Below are 19497 nucleotides of genomic sequence, written 5' to 3'. Positions count from 1 at the left end.
GCTGCATTATCTAGCTTTGCTTTTTTCAATAAGCAAAGTCTGTTACCACAACCATTTGGAGCAAACACAGGAGCTGCACAAGTCCAGCCTGGCCCTGTTCTGAATTGGTTTTGGGAAGACATCTCTGACTACAGAGGGTCCTCCTTCTTCTTCACAGAAAGCTTTTGAACCACGACAGCCAATTTGATGGAGAACGAAATGGCGTCCTTGTAGTCCTAAAGGTGGATTTAATATATCCTCTCCTGCTTTAATGAGCATCTAGTTCAAAACAAACAAACAAAAACCCCAAGGAAGTAAATACATATTGCAGGCCTTGACTTGAGTGTCCATGGAAATGACTAAAAATAATAATGAAAGCTATTACACAAACTCACATATAAAAACAAATGAGTTGAAAATGCATTATCAGGCCTTGTTGAAATCATCTCCATTTCCAGAAAGAGGAAAAAGAAGAGGAATGTGAACTCTCATTTTTTCATTGCTGTGCAATGCAGGTGAGGTGCTGCTTCAAACACATCTTTGCCTTGGTCTCTCAGCTAACTTTCACACCTCAGGCCACCACAAGCTGGTTTTGCTTGACCCTTGACTCGGGCTTCACAATGAAATTCAGAAGGTCCTTTGAGGGCAGTGTGCTTTCAAACTGCTGCCATATCCTGACTGAGGTGGTGTAGTAGATCCCTTTTTTAATTTCTTGCAGAGGAGGCGAATAATGTTGCTAGCCTCTGGTAGTTGTGGCATTCACTAACATGAATCAGTTTTAAAGGAAAGTGAGAAGAATGATCACAAGACCCAGTTTCCCTGCGGAGCTCTCCACTGGCCATTAAGCTCCAAGATATAAAAGGGCAGGAATTTTCATCACATTCCTTCCCACCACTGAAGGAGTTATCCTCCTTGGTTCCTCTTTCTAAAAACAGTCCATTTTAGAGCCAGCTACCTGTCAAATCTCCAGCCAGCCTCACTTAGATTCGCTTTTACTGAGCTGAATTTTCAAGCTATGCCTTTTGCCATCTTAGATGGATATAACAGGGTACCATAAAAAGACAGACTCTGTGTATGTGGGCAACTGCAAGTGGAAGACATCTTGCACTATTTGCTATATTGCCCACTATACATGGACCCAGGAGGCAATTTCTCACCTGACCATCCGTACAGGAAATATGTCTCTCCCCGGCAGAGAAGGCCCTGTGGCTTCTTAGTGATGTAAATGCTTCAGTGACTCATAAAGTCACCCTTTTTTGCTTTGGCGGCCAAAAAGATCAGAAAGAAAACCCTGGACATATAGCAGTGAACTGCAAGGGAGACACAGAGATCTAAATAGAGACCATTATTTGTGGCACTACACCCCTTTTGCTTGTATTTATTTTTGATTCAGATTTGTCATGGCCAATGGCTAGTTCAATACAACCTGACCATGCATTCAGAGATATTAAAAGGGCAACACTCGTTGGACTATGCATGGTTCTGAACCCAAAGAAAGGTTCCAGGTTCAATCCCTGGAAATCTTGCTGAAACCATGGAGAGGTGGCTAATACTGAGCTAAATGGGACAATGGTTTGACTTGGAATATTGGCAAATTCCTATGTTAAGATACAGAAGGAGTGCCAGAACAAGATGATTACTGGACATGAAAGATGATCCATTCCACAAAATCCCTGCTTCATATGTATATTGATATTATGATCACTAATGGATTGAGGCTTCTTTATTCTCATATGTTATATTTACAATTTGTGGCATGCATGTGACACAGAAAACAAAGGTAAAAACTCCCAACCCTGACACCTGAATGTATCACTCCACTTATGGTTACTGCAACTTTTAAATTATTCTGTTCCCAAACAGATATATTTCAGGCTGCAATATTTGTCTGTTCAGTTTATTGGAAAAATAGAACTGAGAGAGTTAAAAGTGATCAAGGTCCACAGTAACCTGTTAATCCTGACAGAATGCTGCTCCAGTACCTGCTTCAAATTTTCCTTCAGTTGTGTTTGAACAGCTGTTTAAACTGGAAATGAGATTGTGGATTTGAAAACACACAGCCTCTTTCCTCAGAGAAGAAAAACAATCCCATTATTCAAGAACCTTCTCTGAGGAAAGTCCACAGTATCTGCCTACTGATTTTTGATCTTTGGATTTTTGCAAATAGTGCAGACATATTTCCACTGTTCAGAATCCAAAGGGATCCAAAGCTCCCTTTCTCTCAGTATATAACTATAGTGTGGTATCCAATGATAGTCAGACTCAGAGCAAACCCTGTGAAATCAATGGACTTAAATTACCTGTCTGTCAATTTCATTGGAGCTCCTGTATGACTAACTTGGAATATCACCCACAGATATGTCAATGTCACATGAACAAACTGAGCACCGTTTATTTAGTTAGTTCTTTCCACAGTGGACTCGTTTCTTAATTTTATTCAGTTCTTTCCTGAATGAACACTTTCCCTTTTGTACCACTCGAGTACTTGCGGGCAGCACGTAAGAAAGACAGCACTCCAAGCTGTAGCAGGGCCCTGCCACATAATAAAATACAGTTTTCTTTGAATAAAAATGTGAAGCCTCTGCACTTAAGCATTCATTGGTTTGCCTTATGAAGCAAGGCATTCTCTCACACAGTGCTGCTCTTTCCAACACCCATTTGACAGTTGTGATGCTTGCTTGGTGGCACCTACTCAAGTCTCTTCAGCATCAGGAAACAGTTTTATTTTCCCAGGCCCTAACTCAGTGGCAGAACCCATCCTTTTGCACACAGAAGAACTCAGGTTCATCTTCATGTAAGGCTGGGGAAAGAACCCTGTTTGAAATCCTGCTGAGATTATCCCAGCCAGTGCAGATAAAACTTGCATTAGATGGGCCAATAGTCTGTGACTTCTATAAGGCACCTTCCTAAATGTTGGCTGGGGTGAGTTTTTATCTTGTGGTTTTAGCTTATCTGTTTCAAATCTTGCTGTTTCTAATCCTACTATTTACTGCTTTTGATTTTATGTTACTAATTGCTTTATCATGTGTTGTTGGCTGCCCTGAAAGCAATTCTTACTGGCAGGATATTTTTAAAAAGAAAAGAAATGAATGAAAGAATGCATAAAATATCATGTTACCAATTATCCCATTAACTGTGCTGGACCAATGCTCTTGTAAAGGAATCCATTAAAGTGGGAAGTTATCCCGTTGCTGCTACAAAATTGTTATATGGCAAGCCTTTATGTACCCAAGAGATTATATTCAGTGTTAAGTTTGTAAAGAAGCTGTAGTTGTTTTAAAATTATGAAAGATTTGGAGTACAAAAGTACGCAGTCTCCCATGGATGCAGTCCTATGAAGGAAGGATTCTCATCAGCACACCTGCCCACACTGACAGGTGCTGCTTTCGGGCATTGATGGTGTGATCATGGCACATTTTTCAGCTGCCTTGTTTGCACAAAACATTGCAGAGGCACAGTGACTGTAAACATGATCACAGCTGGTGATATACTTCTTCCTCGATCACAGTTATAACCACAGAGCTACTTAAAGCGTTTTGGAGAACTGGTCCTCAAAGGGACAAAAGAAACAGTGTGTCCTATGTTTCATAGATATGCCCCCCTTTAAAAATGCTTCATTTCAGTTCAGGCAAACCTAGTCTTTTGCCTGGCTTCTTTCAGCTGCAGTCTCTGGTGTGGCCTCAGAACTTCACACACTATAAATCTCTTTGAAAGGAAATATGCATCAAAGCAGTTCACTCAGTTGTCTCTCCATGTTAGCCATTTCCCCAAACATTAAATGCATCCAGGTTTTCACTTTGCCTCCTTCCTCTCCCCCATACTGTTGGTGCCTTGCTGATCTCAGGGTAGCTAATCTCATGCCAGAGCCAGATCACGAGGCACAGGAATGTAGTCTCACCTACTTCAGATAGAATCTGTGGTGGGAACTGGGAGTATCTGGGCTTCTCTCTATCTCTGTCATTCTAGGTGGCTGTTCCCTTCCTGTGTTCTTTTGTCGCTGAAGGGTGATGATAAGAGTTCATGTCATGCAAAGTCTCTGAGCTCACTTTTTTTGTAACCCGAGACATAACCAAGGGTTAACCATCACCTCAATTGCCTGAAAGATGAATGTCACATGAGCAGAACTAACAAGAAACAGGGAAAGTGACACTTAATGTGTCACTTAACACTCAATACTGCATTAACTACTGAGTTGTAAGACGGTGGGGGAGGAGGAGGGGAAAGTGCCCTTGTTTGCTTCTCCTACATTTGAAATTAAAAGACCAAGTGAAAAAAGGGCATTTTGATTTGCAATAAATTCTAATTCATGAAGGTGACCTTCTCATGGAACAGAGCGGGGAAAACTTTGACTATGCCAAAGGCATCCTTGCCTTAAACCACATCTGGGAGCATACCTTCGACCTCCAGCATTATTTAATGAGATAGAGAGGACAATAAAGGAACATCAAACCAGACTCTGCCACAAATTCAATGATAACAGGTTAGAACTTAATGAAAGAAGCCCGGCCACCACCTAAGCCAAAGTGTGTAAGTTGTCCTAGGAGTACTTGCAGGGTTGTTAATTTATGGTAAACCAGAATTTCCCTAATCAGTGCAGGGGTAGTCAAAGGGTAGTGGTGTCCAGCTAGCGCCAACATGGCCAATGGTCATGGATGATAGGAGTTATAGTCCACAATATCTAGAGAGCAACAAATTGGCTACCATTAGTTTAGTGAAAAATTATCAAAGAAAACTCCACTTTGTGTTCTTTTTCTTTCAGAGTCTATGAGTTGTACTACCTCCAGTATCAAGAGGCTGCATGCCTCTGAGCACCAGTCAGAAGACTGCTATGGTCCTCATGTCCTGCTGGTGGTCTTCCCACCAGCATAAGGTGGACCATTATGAGAACGTGATGCTGAACTAAATGGGCATAGCATCTTTCTTATATTCTTAAATAAACTTTTTTAAAAGCATTTGTCAATTACACTTTTAATTAGTGATGCATCCTCTTTGTGGAATGTCAGGATTGTGTGTATGTGTTTGTTTCTTGTGATTTTTATTTCCACGTTTACAACACACACACGTTTTACTGTAAGAGCGACTTATGCAGTATACAATATCCAATCTCTTCCTTTCTCTGGCTTTCTGTCTGGATAGTCCATTTGGTTGTGTTCATTGTACAGCCGCAGAACTGATACTTCAGGCTTCACGGAGCTCCATGGCTTTGCACTAGCAAAACTGATTGGACTATTCTGACACAGCCATATGCTTGAGAGAGTGATAACTGCTAAATACAAATGACATGATTCAATAAAGTCAGTTACTATAAGCCTTTTAAACTAGAAATCCCATGTGTGCCTGTCAGTGCAATTGACAGCTGAAAGTTCGTTTATGAAGATCTCAAACTAGACTTGACAGAACAACGAATCTCAAATTACATCTACACAGAAGCAGCAACTTGTAAAATATGTCTGACCTACCTTACAGTAGTCTATATCACTTACAGAAGGGACACAAAAAATACCTCCTGATTGTGTCTGTGACAGCTCAAAAATCTTTTGTAGCCTATTTGTTGGTGCACAAGCAGCAAACTCCAAAGAGGAAAACTGTTGAAAGAATATCAACCTAGAACCAAATTTATTTAAAAACTTTTGTTTCCTACAAAGATGACACCTTGGTGCATTATTTGCTTCCTTGAACATTAACTGGCTTATCCAAGTAAGAGAATTTACAGGCTTTCCATTAATAATTATGACAAACTACTTGCTGAAAAAGTAATGTAGTTAGCAAATTATTCATAACCCAGTCTTGGTCTTTATAATAATAATATATAATAATATATAAAAAAAGAATATGAATGACAGGTTCATTGCACAAGCCTAACTCTAAACTCCGCAGAATTCCATGGGGTAAAAATTCTTCCTAGCAATTTAATTACATGTTCCTTGACTTAATCAGATGTTGAATACCATTCTGAGATTTTGTTTCCTCTGGCACTGGCATTTACAAATATTGCATTAGTGCTAACGGAGCATTTCAACAAAAATTACTCACACTGCTTGCTTTTGATTTGCCTTCCACAATAGCAACCCAAAGTAATAAACCATGCTGAAGCAGTTGAGACAGCATGTCCCCAGATCTCATTCTCCACAGCACGGTGGCACTTGAAAAATATTCTAGTATTTCAATATCAGTTCTGAATTTAATCAAAACATGTATAAACCAGAATAAACTTTGCTTGCAAGAGCCATGCTGGTTAACAGAATTGAAGTCAATTTACTGGGTTAATAAAAATCTAGCCACTATTATAATATTACTAAAGCGTAATAAAGTGCTGCACAGACTTAGCAATCTCTCAGTAACCAGTACAGGGTACTTACTTTATTATCCTAGGGTGACATTTGCTGAGGTCCCCATGCTTTCCATGGAACCCAATCATGTGTAATTATGAGGTGGGTTAAGGTAATTCAAAGCACCATCCTCAATATGTAAAATTTCAAACTAGACTGTGATAATGTCTGAGGCATGAGATACAGTGAGTTTATACTATTATTTCAGAGAACTCACTGATTGTTTCCTTAGAGAAAGCAACTGTTTCCCCATATCCTGGCAACAAAACGTGTACACCCTGTGCAGTGCAAAGCTAAGCATGTCTACTGGAACAGCAGACTGGAATTTACACCCAGTAAGTGTGCTTTGGATTGCAGTTTTAGTTAACTATCTACTTCACCACATGATAGAGCATTTAAAAAGAACTCTTACCTATAACAGAATGGCGATGGATTTGGGTGACAATTTGCCCTTCTAAAATGGTCTTATAAATCCACCCGCATTATGTAAACTTACGTTGATTCTAGCCTCATGTAATGTAGGGTACCCTTTTTCTTTTTTGTCTGAACAGAAATACAAGACACCATGAAAAAAGTGATTATGTGAACACATTAGAGTTTTGTGTGTGTGTCTTGTGTTCACTAATCAGGTGAGAAGTCTGGAGTTTATACTCCTACAAAGGAAACACTAGACACTCTTTCGTGCAAGCCAAAATTAGCTGTCAGTTTCTCCATGGACATTTTCCATGTGTACTTTGAGGTAGTCGTTTCTTGTAAACTTTTTGTGGCATAGCTGGCATTCCGCCATGGGGCGATTGGGATTGTGAGTCAGTTTGTGCCGGATCAGCATTTTCTTCAGGCTGAACGATAAGTCACAAACCTAAAGCAATGATAAAAAGACAAAAAGGAAACCAGTGGATTGTTGATGATTCAGAAGAATATTTCATAAGTAGACATTTGGGCACCCAACATTATGCACAACCCAGATTAAGCAATAGGGTAACATTATCCACCATTTCTGAACCAGGGATATGCTGCTAACTTTATTAATATTTTATCTAATCATATCAGAAGGCTTTAGTTGTATCTCTGGATTGCACCACTGTAGAGCTGCCTCCTTTTTTCTCTGGAGAACCCAGCAAGGCTGTGTGGCTTTATGAGATCACACAGTTTGGATATAAAGAAGGTAACCACTCCTTCTCTATTTTGCTGCTCATCCTCTCTAACGTTAAGCAAGTGACTATCTCTCATCCTCAGCTAGTGAGAAAACTAGTACAGCAATGCATGGAGGAAAAAACATCACTCCACAAGCTAGTAACCAGGGGTGGACCAATAGCAACCTCAGAATAAGACCAAGCCAGTTGTCTCTACTGTCTCTCCTGAAACACTTAAGAACCTGGTAAGTTGCTAATCTGTGCTCACTAAGAGAAGTATGAAGAATAGGAAGTGAAAGTCACTTCCACTACACTTGACAACATTTGAACTGGCCCTGAAGTTGTTCTTTGAAAAGTATTTGATTTTCAGCATGAGCAGATGGTCATATTTACCTCCATGCTGCTGATTTCTGTATCTCAAACCTCTGATAAAGAAAGAGAACAGGGCGAAGCTGTTATTTTTATGGACAGTTGGTAGCAATATCTGTACTTCCTGCTCCCTCCCAAAGTAATTTTCTGGTCTAAGGGTTTAATTTAACAATAATATAACTACTTGTGCTTATAAACTGCATGAGAAGTAAAACTCAGGTGAGGCTGATGTTTGAACAGTGTCTCCCTTATAGGGAGTTAAGCTGTGTTCTATCTTCCCAAGGATATCTGGTATTATTCATTGTGCAAGCAAAAACAATGCAATGACATACTGAATGAGAAAACATACAACACATCCTGACTGCTGAGTCTTTCTCTGTAAGACCAATGATTAATGAACTGCTTTCCATAACCCTTTGGAAACAGTACCAGCATACTTCTGTCAAGGTATAAGAATGCGGAATCAGCATCATTTACAGGTATTATTTTAAGGACTGCCATATAAACACTGGAAGAAAAGAGTATTTGCCCTAAAAGGAATTTGTCTCAGAAACTGTTATTCTTTCCTCACCAATGGTCAGTTCTGCTCCAAACGAGCCTATTTTAGTAATTACAGGTTTGAATATAGAGCCTTAATGCATTCCTAGTTATCAAAAGACCTAAGGATAAGTGCAATGCAATCAGATGATCATTACCCACATCTAGGAAAAGCAGTTGTGTGCAACCTCTACAGTGCACCATTAAATTAAACAACCACAGACTCAAGTATTCCCTGTGACCAGACTGGAATTTTCAAAATGGCTAGGGCTGTCTCTCATTAATAGGTGTCAAGGGCTGGGGAAGAACAAGCAATGAGACAAATCCTCTATCTCCCAATGCTTAACACACTACTGCAAAGGGCCGGAGAAGGCAAGGCACTATTGCAGCTCCATACTGTAATTACTCCTTCTGCCATGCAAATGGCAGTAGCCATATTAGTCTTTTGCAGCAAACAAGACTTAAGACTTTCAGGTAAATTCATACTTTCAGCTATGAATTTGGTAGCTCTGCTTGGAACAAACTAGTTTTAATGATGGCAAGGAGATGGAGGATCCAGTGCACTATGAATCGTCTCTATGGAAATGAGGGCGATCACCATAGAACTTAGTTGCCTGCAATGGGTGTGGAGCTTGTGGCTCTCCAGGTGTTGCTGGACTACAGCTCCCATTATCTGTGATCCTTCACCTTAACAGCTAATGGCAGTTAGAGGCCAACAATATCTGGAGGGACAGATGTTCCCAACCCTGATTTATAGCATGCAGTAGACTTTATGGTCCCATACCCTTTAGCAAAATTAGTTCCTATTTTATATATATATATATATATATATGCAGGTTTTGGTGTCCTCGGGTGTCTTCCCGTGTAAAAGTTGGGGTGTCTAGGCGACGTTTCGACGAGGTCTCACTCGTCATCTTCAGGCTGGTGCTTTCGGCTTCTTGTTACTGGAACAGAGCGGGATCTCAATGTTTGAGTTCCTATAAATACTGTAGAGGGGGTGTGGTGTCTAGCCTCCAATGTTCTGGGCAGAGAGGAAGTTCCCAGGCTAGTGTGCCTTTTCTTCTTTTGTTCCTTAATTACTTGAGAGATACCTTGAGTGATTTCTTGAGTGATATCCTGAGTACCACTTAGGTGGGTCATTAGGTGTGGATTAGTTGCTAAAGTCTTTGTGTCTTGACCTCTTGAACTTTGTGAAGAGTTTTCCTGAGAAGATGGCTGTATTGCACTTAGTTGTGCTTTGGCTTGGCTTCGTGTATAGGGGCGAGCTGTGGTTTTGTGGCTTGTGTCAGCCAGATCTGTGTAGGGATTGCAGGGGGGTGCAGCATCCGGAGGTGCCACCATGGATTGGCTACTGGATGGTGTCAGTAATTCATCTGTGGAGAGGGTCTGGGTTTGGGTCTGGTGTGGTTGATTGGTGTTGGCGTTCTGTGTGCCTCTGGATCTGGTGTCAGTTTTTGTGGAGAGGGCTAATTTCCAGATGTCTGGCAAGCGGGATGTGTCGTCACGCTTGTTCATGTTGTGAGGGTGTTTCTCTATCTCGATGGCTTCCATGATTATTCTCTTGTGGTGATGTTCCGTGTTAAAGAGCAATTTGGAATCTGCAAAATTAATTTCGTGTCCTGTTTCTTTCATGTGTTGGAAAAGAGAGGAAGTTTTTTCTTCTTTTTTGACGGCATTCTTGTGTTCTGCGATACGTGCATTTATTCGTCTGTTTGTTTGTCCAATGTACGTGGCTGGGCAGACTTTGCAGGGTATTTCATAGATCCCTTGGACAAACAAACAGACGAATAAATGCACGTATCGCAGAACACAAGAATGCCGTCAAAAAAGAAGAAAAAACTTCCTCTCTTTTCCAACACATGAAAGAAACAGGACACGAAATTAATTTTGCAGATTCCAAATTGCTCTTTAACACGGAACATCACCACAAGAGAATAATCATGGAAGCCATCGAGATAGAGAAACACCCTCACAACATGAACAAGCGTGACGACACATCCCGCTTGCCAGACATCTGGAAATTAGCCCTCCCCACAAAAACTGACACCAGATCCAGAGGCACACAGAACGCCAACACCAATCAACCACACCAGACCCAAACCCAGACCCTCTCCACAGATGAATTACTGACACCATCCAGTAGCCAATCCATGGTGGCACCTCCGGATGCTGCACCCCCCTGCAATCCCTACACAGATCTGGCTGACACAAGCCACAAAACCACAGCTCGCCCCTATACACGAAGCCAAGCCAAAGCACAACTAAGTGCAATACAGCCATCTTCTCAGGAAAACTCTTCACAAAGTTCAAGAGGTCAAGACACAAAGACTTTAGCAACTAATCCACACCTAATGACCCACCTAAGTGGTACTCAGGATATCACTCAAGAAATCACTCAAGGTATCTCTCAAGTAATTAAGGAACAAAAGAAGAAAAGGCACACTAGCCTGGGAACTTCCTCTCTGCCCAGAACATTGGAGGCTAGACACCACACCCCCTCTACAGTATTTATAGGAACTCAAACATTGAGATCCCGCTCTGTTCCAGTAACAAGAAGCCGAAAGCACCAGCCTGAAGATGACGAGTGAGACCTCGTCGAAACGTCGCCTAGACACCCCAACTTTTACACGGGAAGACACCCGAGGACACCAAAACCTGCATTCCTGTACCCGTGAAAATCTACGAAAGCATATATATATATATATATAGGATCCTATTTTTGCCTTTTGGTGGCGTCTTGTGCAAATGTTTGTAGTGTGAACGTAATTCTCTTAAGTGTGCATGTGGGATGTTTGTGTGGATGCAGCTTGCCATTAATGTACAGGCATGTAAATAGATGTGCATGAACGCTAAGGCAGCGTGCAGCCAAACATTTTGCAGACTGCAGCAGCTGTACTGTATTTTGAACTGCTGATAAAGATATAATTAAAACAAAACACAAGTTAAACAAAAGAACAGGCGCTGTCTTGGCTTCTAAATCAGTGAAGGGCAGGCAATTTCAGAGTAAACAAATACAGCTGGGTGACTAGAGCCTTCAGCAATGTGTGATAATAGGCTCAGGCAGTGATCCTTACTATGGAGTACACGGGAAATGACATGTCCCTATTTTCACCTGGGACATGTTGAAGGGCCTGCAATCTCTGCCTTCCCTGTGTTATTATAACATGGTCAAATGGAATCATGTGGACCACTGGACCACACTGATTAAATACTGACTGTGACTTCTGCACACTTAAATGGCAAGTATAAAATGCCTCTTTTACCAAAATCATGAAACCTCTAACAGATGTAGATGCTACAAATAAACATTTAACCCAGTAAGTACTACCGATGACCACATTTGCATGAATGTATATGTTTATGCAGCATCATAGACACATCGTTCATCTTCCTGAAAATAAATTCTAGGAATATCATCTTCAGCAGATGTGCCGTGTCAAATTCTGCTACCAGTAAGTAGTTCTTAATGAGTCTCAATCATACAAGTGATGACAGTTTAACAATGGCACATTATCTTTGCAAAACGAGAAGAATAAACTGCTTACAGATGCACACTTAATACCTATCCCTCGCTGAGCAGTAAATTCTTCTTGATATGCTATAACTGTAACATTTCAAAAGCCTGCAAATAAATAAAGAAGTGTGCACTGCCAAGGTTAAAACAAAACAAAGAAACAGTACAAAGAGTTTGCAAAGTGGTAGCTGCAATGCATGGAGAAAATTATAAGATGGGTTGCCTCAAACAGGAAAGGTGAGTCATGCAAAATACAACTTTTCTGTGGCATTCTGAAAAGCTGAAGTTTGAAAGCAGTTTTTTTATTAGCTGAGATGCTGTTCTAGATTCTAGAATCTAGCATCAAAAGCTGAAAGAAAAGGCTTTTGAAACATGCTGAGAAAGAATTTAATGTAGCTTATTTAATGTTAAATGTGTTTAAATGCCTAGTGTGAGAATTTAAATGGGCAGTTTAAGTATATGTATGCTAAATGCTGGACAGAACAAGGAAGCATCTCAGTATGAGAAATGTACGCTTAGAGTTGAATTACACATTCAGAAATATCACATGGCGTAGTCTTTCCTTGCACTGTACCAGTTCAGACAGCAAGCTGAGAATCAGATGTTTGAATGATCATCCTCCCTTTGCAAAAACCTTTTGTGAAGGTAAAGGGTTCTAGCCTTCTGCCGGGTGTGTCAGCTTCCCCCAGTTTTGAAATATGTCATACTTAGAAGTGGCTCATTGGCTGGAGCAGAGACGCCATACTACATTCCCGGTAGGTAGATAGGCTGCTATTGCTTCTCAGGAAGGAGGGGGCAAGGCAGCAGGGTAAATGCAACAGCAAAATCAAAGTTTAACCTCCTTGCTGTCTCTTCTCTCTAAGTAAGCAACCCACCTGCCAGGAAGCTAGTGCAATGGCTCTGCCTAGGGATGGCCCAAGACATTTTGTCGCCTGAAGCAAACAGTTCCCCATGTCCACCAGGGAAGAAGAGTTAAGTGTAGATCTACATCAGGGGGTGGGATAAAGATCTACATTAGACACAAGGGTGGGGGAAGACCAGCAGGGCTTCCTACTCCCCAAGAGGCCACTGTAGAGGTGGCATTGGGGTTGAGGGATGCCAAGGATACGGCAGATCCAGTCTCCAAGGAGCATGTCACAGCTGGCAATGTATTTCTTGGAGGCTGGATCTGCTGCCCCTATGGATCTTGCTGCCTGAAATTGTTGCTTCACCTTGCTTCGTGGGTGGGCCAGCCCTGTCTCCCTATAGTATGGAAACTGGAAGAGGAAGAGGAAGAGGAAGAGGAAGAAGAAGAGGAGGAGGAGGAGGAGTTTGGACTTGATATCCCACCTTTCACTCCCCTTAAGGAGTCTCAAAATGGCTAACAATCTCCTTTCCTTTCCTCCCCTACAACAAATACTCTGTGAGGTGAGTGAGGCTGAGAGACTTCAAAGAGGTGTGACTGGCCCAAGGTCACTCAGCAGCTGCATGTGGAGGAGCGGTTCACCAGATTACGAGCCCACCACTCTTAACCACTACTCCATGCTGGCTCTACACCATGTTGGGAGGGTAAGAGGAGCAGGATTTATTTTTTTTAATGCCCTATGGGGTCTTCTGTCCAAGAAGCATGTTTAAAAATGTGGTGGAAGGAGGATACAGAGGCACCTCAATGGAAGGATGAAACACACATACACAATGTGGTGATGTCACCAAAAACAGCAACCCTGGGTGAATTTTACTGAAATACCTAACACTGACTAATACCTAGAATTACCTCATAGATTGCTGCTATCGTATCTACATGCCCCATAGGACATTCTTGGCAGCTATGCCAAGATGTGGAAATGTTCCATGTGTGGCAGTAATAGATTATCCTGCCTCTAAGGCATGTTGTATGCTACAGCAGCTGGTGCAAGCAGAAAATTCATCATGGGGATGCCTTTTTCAGTGGCATCCCTGTGGGCAGTGCAAAGTCTGTTATATTACCAAAGGGGCTGGTGCACATTTTGATTCTTAAAGCACTATAAATGCAGCCTATGCATGTTGAGTCCTTTAAGAATCAAATATTTTCAAGCAAAAAGCTAGTATTTGCTCAGTCCTACACACAACCTTTATTTGAACAAACCTATTTTTTACACCAGTTTTTTTAAAAAAAAATCCTGCCAGTATTCAACAAAGTTTTACTCAGAGTAGTCTCATTGAAATTAATGAACATGACTAGGTTAGGTCTGTTAATTTCAATTGGTCTACTCTGAGTAAAAAGTTATGAAATACAGTGGTACCCTTGTTTACATACGCTTCAGGTTACAGACTCCGCTACCCCAGAAATAGTGCCTCGGGTTAAGAACTTTGCTTCAGGATGAGAACAGAAATCGTGCTTCGGCGGCACAGCGGCAGCAAGAGGCCCCATTAGCTAAAGTGGTGCTTCAGGTTAAGAACAGTTTCAGGTCAAGAACGGACCACCAGAACGAATTAAGTACTTAACCCGAGGTACCACTGTACTGTCCATCAGATGTCAGTTGTTACAGACTGCTAAATACAACAGTGGAACTGTTCAGGCTTTTGAAAACTTATTGTAAACCAAACAAAATATGGAACAACTATTTAAATTTCAATGAGATCTTCATCCATGCCCCTGCTGACATTAATTAGGCATTTAATTGGTGATATTTTTTATGATCTGCTTTGCAAATAGTCTAATAAAAACCTGCAATTCAGGTCCATGATCGTAAAGCATATTACAGTTAAACATACAATATTTCTAGCTAACGTTAGGATTACACACACACAGGACACTTTTCTTGCTACTGCTGTTTTGTGCAATCTTATACATGCCTGCACAGAACTACATCCTGCTAGGTCAAATGGCTTTTATTTGTAGGTAAGTATGCACAGGACAAAAATGTTGCAATGGCTCAAGTCAGCCTTCATGCCAAATCATGATCTTTGCAGACCATAGTTCAGAATCCACACCATGAATTGAGCTTCCAGACCTAGGGTTGTATTCCAAATCAGTCATACTCAGAGCAGACCCACTGAAATTAATGAACATGGCTGCCTAAGGTTCATTAATTTGAATGTGTTTGAGTAAACTTTGGTGTTCCTCTGTTTCAGTTATGATCTATTCATAAATTCAGTACCATATGCATGGTGCAACAACCTTTTAAGGCAGGGCAATGGCCCTAGCAGTGGTTTGTCCATGATGAATTGATGAATTATGAATTGCACATTATCTTTGGTTCAAACATAATGCCAATGCCTGGTTTGGCTTTGCAAATCATGGTTTTGCATTATTCTGAACGCAACCAATATTTTAATCTGGGTAGGCATTATAGAAGCTAGTATGAAAAGGGGAGGGGGACAAAACAAAAACAAAGCACACACAGTCTCCACACACTGCATTTGGATGAGAATAGAAAAAAGCAGAGTGGGAAAGAATTGCCCCTACATTTAATTCTCATTATAGAAGGAAAGGAATATTTACATTTTAAAAGGATCTTTTTCCTAATGCACAGGAGTCTCGGTGCTTTGTTACTGCAGAATTCTCCTGAGGCACATAAAAGTGTTTTACTGCAATAAGTGAAACTTGAGCTCATTTAAATCTTTGTCACTAAAGGCATTTCTCAATGCTAATTGCTGAATTAATATTAAAACAGAAACGCCTCATGTTACCCATGGTGTCTGTTTCTCACAGAATTAAGCTAGTTGCTAGAGTTCAGTGAACCTTTCAGATTTTCTTACAAATCAGTGGAAATAGAAAAAAGTTAATAATAATCTCACTGGGCCTCTAAAAGTTAATTCTCTGAATGTGGAATGTTGCCATGTCCAGATAATGGCAACAAAGATGTTGAGGGACTTGGAGACTATGAGGAAAAGTTGAAGGAGGTAGGTACGCCTTGCATGGAGAAGAGACAATTAAGAGGTCACCTGATAACCATCTTCAGATATTTGGTTGACACTTAGCAGATGCAGCAAATTTGCTCACCCTAGGCTTGAACTGCTTGTCAGTGAGGTCACCCAATGTCTTGGCCAGAAGCCAGTGGTCAGTGTGTTGGCATGTGATCCAAAATAGTAGGTCCAAGTCAGCATTGGTCAACCTTGGTCCCCAGATGTTCCTCGTCCACAGCTCACATCATCCCCAACCAACTTAGCCATTGGTCAAGGGTGATGTGAGTTGTAGTCCAACAACATATGGGGACTCAAAGTTGAAGAGCACTGGTCCAAATGACAAGAAATGGGATTTCAACTAAAGTTAGGAAGCACTTCTTGAAATTACAAGCTACTTGATGGTATGAGGTGGATCAGACTGCCTAGGAAACTGGGGGACTCTCCTTTAGTGGCAGAGACTGATGGCCAACTATCAGAAATGCCTTAACAGAAGATTTCATGCATCTACAAAGGGTTGAACCACATGACTTTGAGGCCTTTTCCAACTTGTATGATTCTGTGGATTGAGCAGATATATGCTGTCCCTGGTGAGCATGCAGGTACACAAATACTTCAGTTTTTGAGGTCCATATTGAGGACAGGGTATGTTTTGCTTACCCTATGGATAGCAAGCTGTGGAAAGATAAATGATTGCAGTATAGAGTAGATGGAGAAGAGACTTCAGCAGTAATGTGTAATAGTAGGTGGGTAAATGATGCACTGGCCATAATCATTACGGTGCAATACTATGCATATTCACTCAGAAGTAAGTCCCATTGTGTTCCAATGAGATTTACTCCCAGCCAGTTGTGCATAGGATTTCAGCCACAATGTGAAAGTGGAGATGTCAGCAGTACACAAAAGAATGCCTATGAAATGCTTGAGAGTATGCAGTCTGTCCCTGTTCTAATTTCTCCTTGCTCATCTGAGCATGAAATCCTTGTCAAGAAAGCATGCAATCAAATGATCTAGGCAGCATCTTGAATAAAACTGGCATGCAGGCAGGTATCCTTTCTAGCCAAAATTCTAGATGAAACTCATATTAACACAAATGGAATTTATTACAGAGAAAAAAGGATTCTCTTCTCCTTCTCAGACTGGTACAGGTACTGCTCCTCCCTATGTGTTTAGGCATCTTTTAAAAGTACCATCTTTTGTGACACTAGATCACCATTAGATTAAGAAAATAGTACAATTAAACTCCAGAGAATGGTACTTTAAGAATTCCTTATCCCTTTAGACAATTACTCAAAGGGGAAAAAGGAATGACCAAAAATGTAAAGCCACTATCCTATTTTTTTGATGCTAACATTTCTAATGAAGCCAAGCATTTTTACTAGGTATTTTAAGAGCCGTGAACTTGGCATTAATTTCCTCTAGCTGACATCACTTCCCTAACCAGAAGGAAACAGGGTCAAACAAAAAAAGATGTGGTCTCAGAAACATTTCCCTAAATAGACATTCTTGATGTGTGCATGGAGTCTACACATGTAATTATGGACACTAACATTAGGAAAAATTGCTATGGGGAAAATGACACAGACATTGCAAGCAGTTTGGAAACTAAAGCTTGCAGTCCTACTTACTTAAAGGACCAAACTGGACATTATGAGAAATGCATGACTGTATTTCAGGTATTCATGTGTTTTTAAATATAATTAAAGAGCAATGTCAACAAGAGGGAGATCAGACCCCAATGGCAGCTTCTAATGGCAGTGGGAATGCCAGCTTCAGGGGTGGCAATTTTCAATTTTCAACAAAAACTTAGTGTGGGATGAAAGGGTTAGCGTGCCAGGTTGAACTAGGAGACCTCGAGGTTGGTACCGCTGTGGCGGGAAGGTAAACTGTGTTTCTGTGCGCTCTGGTTTCCATCACAGTGTTCCATTGCACCAGAAGTGGTTTAGTCATGCTGGCCACATGACCCAGAAAGCTGTCTGTGGACAAACGCCGGCTCCCTCGACCTAAAAGCAAGATGAGTGCCACAACCCCATAATCCGCCTTTGATGGGACTTAACCATGCAGGGGTCCTTTACCTTTACCTAGGTTGGTATTTAAATGTTTAAAAAGCCGTATGCATTTACGCATCTCATATATCATCTACTTTGTTCTTTACTCGGGTGTAAGTGCTATACAGCACAATGTTGCTTATTTTGCATACATTTGCCTAGGAGTAAGTCTCACAGAACTCAATGGAGTTTATTGCTAATGCATAATCATAGGGTTGTGCTGTTAATAATGTCTTGCAGTGCAATAAAATAAATTATAATCCTAGATCAGTTAACCACCAAGTCTAAACTGTCAAAAGAGCAGACACTCTAAACAAAACAGAGGAATTGCTATCGTGTAAAAACAATTCTTAAATGATGTGGATAGCTCAGTCGGTAGAGCATGAGGGCTGTGGGTTGAAGCCCCATGATGGCCAAAAGATTCCTGCTTTGCCTAAATGATCCTTTTAGTCCCTTCCAACTCTATGATTCTATATACACTATATAATCAGTAAACATACTAGGATGTCCTTAGCAAAGCAAGCAACAAAAAGCAAAGCAAATACAGTGGTACCTCGGGTTATAGACACTTCAGGTTACAGACGCCTCAGGTTACAGACTCTGCTAACCCAGAAATAGTACCTTGGGTTAAGAACTTTGCTTCAGGATGAGAACAGAAATTGCGCAGTGGCAGCAGGAGGCCCCATTAGCTAAAGTGGTACCTCAGGTTAAGAACAGTTTCAGGTTAAGAACAGACCTCCAGAATGAATTAACTTCTTAACCCAAGGTACCACTGTAATAATAATAATAATAATTGTCTGAGTGAAATTTCACTAGCTACTCAATAGATTGCTCGCCTCTTCTTCCCTTTGGCAAATTACTGTACTGTTGAAATGGCGACGAGATTGCACTGGCTCATTTATTCTGAATGTTTGTAAGTGATGCCAATAAAGGTCTGATGATGATGATGATGACTAGCTACTCCATCTTTAATTAATCAAAGATTGAGAAAGACTGACAACCTTGTATGCAAATGTTTCTTGAACATATTTTTACTCAGAAGTAAGTCCCAGTCAGTTAGAATTACTCACAGGTAAGTGTGCAGCAGCAGTCGGTGGGAAGTACAGGCAGAGAAGTGTTGCTCACCTGACTTCCCAACACTGAGCCTTGCTGCCAATTACCGAGGAAAGAGGCATGAGGAGCACAACATGAGGTGGGTGGGGTGGCAGGTGCATGGAACTGGCTCTGCTGCATCTGAAATACCCTCAGCTCCCACACCTTGCCCCTTCCCCGATCTGAAGCTGGCAGTGGCACTTGGCCTTGGGAAGCCAGGTGAGAAATGCCTCCCTACCTGTGCCACCTCACTGTCCGCTGCTGTTGGCGTGGGTATGGTTGCACCCTTTGGGGTTCACCTTTGGATTAAACGCAAATAGATCAAAAGGAAACCCAACTCACGTCACACTGGAAAGGCTTCTCCCCTGTGTGGGTTCTCATGTGCTCGTCTAGGCCTCGTTTCTGACTGAAGGCTTTGTTGCACTCGGAGCACTGGTAAGGCTTTTCCTGTAGCACAGTGAGCAAGAGAAGGAATTAAAGTGACTCGGTGCAGAGAGCAGGCTATTAACAGGACAGCATTCCATACTGGATGGTGAGGGCTTTGTATTAGTTTCACGAGACAAAGTTCAGTGCAGACACCAGCAAAATGAGTCTCTATAGCTGGTGAGAAAGCTGCCACCTTGTATTGCACC

The 19497-nt window shown here is 41.3% G+C and overlaps 1 protein-coding gene and 1 long non-coding RNA gene across 4 annotated transcripts in view; one reads left to right on the top strand and one right to left on the bottom strand.

Moving 5' to 3' along the window:
* The first annotated feature begins 1406 nt into the window (after window positions 1-1406).
* On the top strand, window positions 1407-4944 carry LOC310852546. The gene is made up of 2 exons (XR_014568247.1): window positions 1407-2901; window positions 4739-4944. It is a non-coding gene; the product is annotated as an uncharacterized lncRNA (long non-coding RNA).
* Window positions 4945-5578: 634 nt separating this feature from the next.
* Window positions 5579-19497, bottom strand: part of PRDM5 (PR/SET domain 5) — an 88997-nt gene continuing 75078 nt past the window's right edge. For all 3 annotated transcript variants that reach the window (XM_083755710.1, XM_083755709.1, XM_083755711.1), the window contains 2 exons: window positions 19208-19312; window positions 5579-7167 (listed from right to left, as the gene is read on the bottom strand). In XM_083755710.1, coding sequence (XP_083611836.1) covers window positions 7003-7167; window positions 19208-19312 — 270 coding nt within the window. In that variant the 3' untranslated portion in view covers window positions 5579-7002. The remainder of the gene's footprint in view (window positions 7168-19207; window positions 19313-19497) is intronic.

Source organism: Podarcis gaigeae (assembly GCF_964106915.1).
Source record: "Podarcis gaigeae genome assembly, chromosome: 9".
NCBI classification, from domain to species: domain Eukaryota; kingdom Metazoa; phylum Chordata; class Lepidosauria; order Squamata; family Lacertidae; genus Podarcis; species Podarcis gaigeae.
Note: the sequence above shows the minus strand (reverse complement) of the source record. Positions and strands in the feature narration are given on the sequence as shown.